General features: G+C 37.3%; 1 protein-coding gene across 1 annotated transcript; it reads left to right on the top strand.

Annotated features, from left to right (window-relative positions):
* The first annotated feature begins 2,053 nt into the window (after positions 1 to 2,053).
* On the top strand, positions 2,054 to 6,217 carry LOC100371912 (organic solute transporter subunit alpha-like). Its single transcript, XM_006814024.3, has 7 exons — positions 2,054 to 2,162; positions 2,411 to 2,565; positions 3,017 to 3,090; positions 3,248 to 3,406; positions 4,196 to 4,307; positions 4,424 to 4,676; positions 5,260 to 6,217. The coding sequence occupies exons 1-7, from the start codon at positions 2,099 to 2,101 to the stop codon at positions 5,547 to 5,549; spliced, it is 1,107 nt and encodes a 368-aa protein (XP_006814087.1). The 5' UTR covers positions 2,054 to 2,098; the 3' UTR covers positions 5,550 to 6,217.

Genomic DNA, 6,217 nt, shown 5'->3' with positions numbered 1-6,217 from the left:
ATTTAGATAATGTGTTTTATGCTAAATTTTACATATTCACTGGGTTTTAATTTAGCGCATTTTCCAGTCAGCGAAATAATCCAAATTAAAACCCAGTGAATAATTAACCATTTTACAGTATGTATTTACCTTATGCACATTGTACTACATTTTTGGACATCACTCGCAATTCCTCCGGGGATATTGCTTTTTACTGTCCGTTATTAGCAGTTATTGTCGACAGTCATGAGACAGGCCGACACGAATAATGTTCGGTTCATGTTCGAGTCGCCCGACGGGTGAAAAGTTTGACTTCTAACAACGTAGAACGATGTGTGGGACGCTAAAATAAGGCTCCCGCATACATACCGTGAACAACCGTGTCTCCTGTTAGGCCCTTTGCTGCAGATCAACCAGAGGGGCGGGGTGTGGTCATAATAAGTGCGACAAACAAAATACAACGTAGTTGAACTAGTGAACGCATCTCTGATATCATGAATTGTAATTAAGGACAATATTTATTAGTTTGTCAGCTTTGGACCCTGATAAACTGTCATACGCTGTAACAAATGATAACAACTGCAAATGTTAAATTTCTTTTTAATGCGATAATAATGCTGTTACGTGCCACCTCATACAATGGTTGCTTAGGTGTGATATTACATTACCATATTGTTGCCATGGGAACTGTGTGATTACTCCGACACCGCGAAAGACCGCGAAGCTCACGTGGCGAACACTGTGTTACGACAAAGATCAAATTATTGAATTTCAGTTTAGAGATCGCGCCATTTTGGCGATAATATCGATGTGAGGAACTGGACTGCTCCACTATTTACTATAAATCAATAGATTGCATTGACTTTTACAACTTTTTATGCCATTTTTAATTACACCACAATCGTGGTACGAACACTTCCAGCTTATTTCGCACAATAAATGGATACTAGTAAATAGAAAATATACGTTTGTGCATATATTCTCCACAAATTATTAGGAAATCCAGATGAGTAATATTATGCTTTATGAAAAAAATTACTTTATATTGGTTTTATTCCCAGTTGCTACAACATTTTCATTTTTGTTTGTCCCCAGATAAAAAAAAATCGGCGAATTTGACTGAATCTATAATTGATAATAGACGAACAAACCGCCCTGTCGCGTATTTAGGTAAATCGCCGTCATTTTTCTATATTACAGTGACGGGTGAGGTGGAGGTTGCTTCTTGATTGTGGCATCAACAATATCAATTGTACCGCTGTCACTTATGGTTGTTGAATTGCATTTGGTGGTTGCCGATTTGTATACGTTCAACCAGTATGCTAGGGCGACTTTACGTATGTTGTCCATGAATTATCGGGAAATTCAGATGAATAATATTAATTGCTCTATTTTTATGAAAAAAAACACACTTTATATTTGTTTTTTGTTGCCAGTTGCTGCAAAATTGCCTTTTTAAGTTTTACAAACAACCGTGTTCCTTATTTAGGTAAATCGTCAACCTTTTCTATAATGCAGGTACGGTGTAGGGTGGAGGTTGTGGCATCAACAATAAGTATTGTACTGCTGTCCCTTGTGGTTGTTGAATTGTTTTGTTGCTGCTGTATACGTTGCTGTTTTGTATACTAGTACGTTCAACCAGTATGCACAGAGATAACAATGATAAATTGGCGATTTTACTTATCGTTAATCCAGCAATTAATTTCTCGTCAAATACCCCCAACGTACTGTGCTGAGAAAAAATATCTATTTTAGCGGATATTGTGAAATTCACCGGTTCACTGATTCTTGAAGGAAATAATACCGGTACATACTATTGAAGTATTGTTAAAGTTGAATATATTTAATCTCGTTAGCGCATTCTTTTGTCAGTGTCAAACTATGACGAACATTTCGTCACGTATTCCTGTGAGTACATCTTACAGACACGAAAAGGCTTACTGTATCGCTGTCTCAAGATGGCTAACGTCGTAGGAACCAATAACGTTCAACTGGCTATTGCCATTACCAATACCAAATAGTCTGTTATGTATGCGCGTATATAACTCAGGAATATATCCGTATCTTTTTACAGTTTTCATCAAGCATTTTGCCTGAGTATTGGTAAAGAACAGCCACTATGTCCAACAACACAAGCAGCTGCCCAGACAACGAAATTCCGGACGTCTATCAAGTCATACATGGTAAGTAACACGCCATTCATACTATCTTTGTTAACTTTACTAGTTTTTTGATGTGGTCTGTTGTGATTTATTCACTGTTTTGAGTTTAATTATTCCCTAGATACAGACGTTGTTTTATAGGGGTAAATTTTCTCTTCTTTGTTGAGGTTCGGGTCTTCGCGGGGCATTGCGCATGCGTTCTATACGCGTTAAACCACGGTTACGAGTAACCGTGATTAAACCAATTGCATTTATTAACTATATTTCAGGATCCCTAACGTTCCACAAAATACTACTTGTGGTTGCCTCTGTATTGACAGTGATAACAACAATCCTGTTTGCTGAATCGGTATATTATGTAAGAAACAAGATACCGGCTAAATTGAGACGGAATAAAATGATATGGGTATTGGGGTTATACCCGGTAAGTACACAACGTGTTATTCAAAACAACGTACAAACTAAAATGACAATAGAGGGGTTTATGAAAATCTCACCTGGGGCTGAAGAACAAAACGGGGACGACCCCATTTCACGAGTGAGCCTACTATTCACGCAGGGATGAGGCCAAAGCCGTTGCCGAGATTCATTCACGATCGGATGCGATTCCACTAGTGATTTTGTTCGACCGGGCATGGTTGACAGCGGAATGGAGCATTACATTTCCTGAATGCCATTTTATAGAAAAAATGGATACATATTCCTGTCATGTAGTCCCACACGTAGAATGTAATTTATGTGACAAAACACACTGCAATGTATCACTAATTCTTAGTAAATTTAGTGTCGGATACTGGTACGATAAGTTCGATTATTTAAAAAGATTTTTTTTTCTAAAACCGGAAGTAATTTTTTCAATTTATTTTCATATATAGGTATTCAGTATCACAAGTTGTATTTCTCTATTTATACCACGTGCTGCAATGATGACAAACTTTACAGCATCTATGTAAGTAAAACGCGTGTAATGCATTTATTGCAATCACGCACTTATCTATCTCTTTCTACAAAATGAACCGAAACCATGATAATATTAGAGAGACAATCGTTAAAATGGAGCCAACAAGTTTTTGAAATGTTTTTTTTTTCTTTTTTTTTCTCTACAGTTATCTTTCCGTAACTTTATACATGTTTGTCACACTAATCATTGATTACTATGGCGGATCGGATGCAATGCACCAAACACTGAGAAATAAAGAGATGAAAATCACTACATTGCCACTGTTGTGTTGTTGTTTGTGCATACCATCGGTCACAGTAACTGAGTGAGTATATACATTCAACGGATTAATACAAATCCACCCTGCAATACAAGTCACGCCCTCTAGCATCGAAAAAAACTTCCGTGACGCAGGTGGTGACAGAAAGGGCGTCCACGTGATATTCGTTTGATTAGTAATCATCTGTTAGTAAAATTTAATGCTTTTAGAGATATACTACTAATATATTACAAACGACCACATAACCAGCCACAGTGTCGTGTTGAGTAGATATTACTTTGCGTGTGTTGAACGACATTGTTTTCACCGTTTACATCATTTAGACGTCACAGAAGAGTATCGTTGCTAGGGACGCAATTTTATGAAAAAGTTGTATTGATCTTTCCGTGACCAACAATTTGAGCAAAACATTTGAAAAGTAGAGCTATTTTACACATAACGTCTTTTCCAACAAAATACATCATAATACATAACTTAAAGGGTGGTGGTCGTCGTCAACGCAACGCGAGTTCACATTTCATGTAAAAACCGCTCCCATAGATACACTAGTGTTCCTTCAGCGAAAATTGCGAAACTAAATTCCAAGTAGAAATGAAGCAATCTACAGTATTTCAAAATGTGTTTCTTTGTTATCACTACACCCTCCATCCCGTCGTTCATCTCACACATCCGGTACATGGTTTGCCTGGTAACATAACATTATTGTACTTGCAAAACATGTCATTGACAAAATGGTCCTTGGATTACTTACCACACCACATGATCAATGGAATAGAAATCGTCACGTCTGTTTCAATGTTGAAAATTTGAAGAGATAATACCAATATATTTCAGACGAACTGGTCGGTGGTTGAGACGAGCTGTTTTACAAGTAGCAATTATCCGTCCTCTTGTGCTGTTTGCTGCCGTTGTGCTGTGGGTTGATGGGAAATTTACACCAGGAGTGGTAGGTCGAGACTTTATACTTGAAGTATTTATTTAATGCTCACAATGCGTTAGTGTGCATTTCCTTTTAAATCAAAAGTGATTTCAACGTGATTTCTGTTTTCTTCGTTTCTCAAGGTTGGCATAGGCGAACCGTATTTGTGGATATCCATTATTTCCATTACATCGACACTTACAGCCATCCAAGCTATCAGCATTTTACACGGTATATCGAAGGAACCGTTAAAAGACTATAAAATCACGTTCAAGTTCTTATCCATTCAGTTAACCCTTATATTTGGCAATGTTCAACTGGGCGTGTTAACTACTCTATCTAATGCTGGTGTAATAACATGCACTGATCTGTTAGATAACCGTGCACGCGTGTACTGTAAGTATATTATTATCTTGAGTTGTCGAATATCCCTCATTCCTATAAGTAGCGCCCTCTCGCGGCGAACCGCTTCTGTGACGTCATGAAGTAGCTAGGTGAAAGTGATGTAAAGGTGTATTCATGTCAGTATTACGCGTATACTGTAAATAAAATATTATCTTGGGTTGTCGACTACTGGCACCCATTTCCTATAAGTCACGCCCTCTGACGTTGGACCGCTTCTGTGACGTCATGACGTAGATGGGTGATATCAGTGTCGTTCTAACTGTTTTTTTATGTAGTCCGTCATCATTTAATATTTAGTATATATCTCAAAAACAATATTTTTCATTGATGATATATATATCAACATAATATACTAGTATATCGACGATGTGAACAACTTGTATCGCACCCTTTCCGCGACAGAAGCGCTTTGTTGCCAGAGGAATATGTATTTATGTAAAGGTGTATTTATGTCAGTATTATGAATTCAAATCTACAGTAATTTTATCTTGATGTATTATAAACAAATGCAATGTTCAACTTGAATGAAAAAAATGCTTTTAACATACATGTTTTTATATTTTTTTCCTCTTAGACATTTACAACTTTCTTATCATCTGTGAGTTCTTCCTCATCAACATCTTCTCGCGACTTCTCTTCCGTACACGTAGTCATGGAAACTTAGAGCAGGTGATGTCGGCAGATGAGGCCATCGAAGCGGGCAAAAGTTACATCACATCCTTCAAAACTCCTCCCAACAGTCCATATTTGGTTAAATTCAGCAGTAAGAACGAAGAAGCAAACGGTGTATGTAATTGTCATACAAACGGTGGTCTGACAAATGTTGCCATGGAGAAGCTTCAGAATTCTGAAATTCAGGAATAGACTACTTCGATACCTGCGCTTGTTATCACGTAAACTTGTCATTAGTGTTTGACGTGCGCCCACTGGTGTTGGCTTACAAACTCACGCAGTAATGACAAAACTATTATAATCAAAAAAGTTGAATCAATGTTATACATAACAGGAGAAGAATTGAGAAACCCCACCAAATTTGTGACGTGGGAAACAAGATAGCAATATTGATTCTTGTTGAGAAGAGGCTAATCAATTCACGACCGCACGGACAGCAGAAATAATCAACGCACATATTCTGTAATATGATTGCTGATAAATTCGGGTGCATTTCGACGCATCGATCCTCTTATTAGAATATAACATCAGTGTATTCGCATGATATTCATTAATCGGCGGGCCCGGACACTTCGCTCATTTTATATATGCACATCAGATATTATTAGTCACTTTTCATAGGATATGTGTGTTGTGTTAACTTTGACTATACACGTACGATTCAATTCGGAGCTATTGATCGGAGCACGGAGCTAAACAAACCACCATGTCTCAGAGTTCTATCTATGTGTTGCGTTGCGTCTGTATTTGTTGCCGTATAACTATTTTCTGTTTATATATTTATATATATATATTCAGTGAAACTATTTTACCCATGATGCCTGCATATTTATTCTGTATTAAAATGCTTCATTCATTAC

The sequence above is a fragment of the Saccoglossus kowalevskii genome, unplaced genomic scaffold (assembly GCF_978046115.1).
Source record: "Saccoglossus kowalevskii unplaced genomic scaffold, keSacKowa6.1 SCAFFOLD_162, whole genome shotgun sequence".
NCBI lineage: Eukaryota > Metazoa > Hemichordata > Enteropneusta > Harrimaniidae > Saccoglossus > Saccoglossus kowalevskii.
The sequence above is the reverse complement of the archived record's forward strand: the minus strand, read 5'-3'. Positions and strand labels throughout refer to the sequence as shown.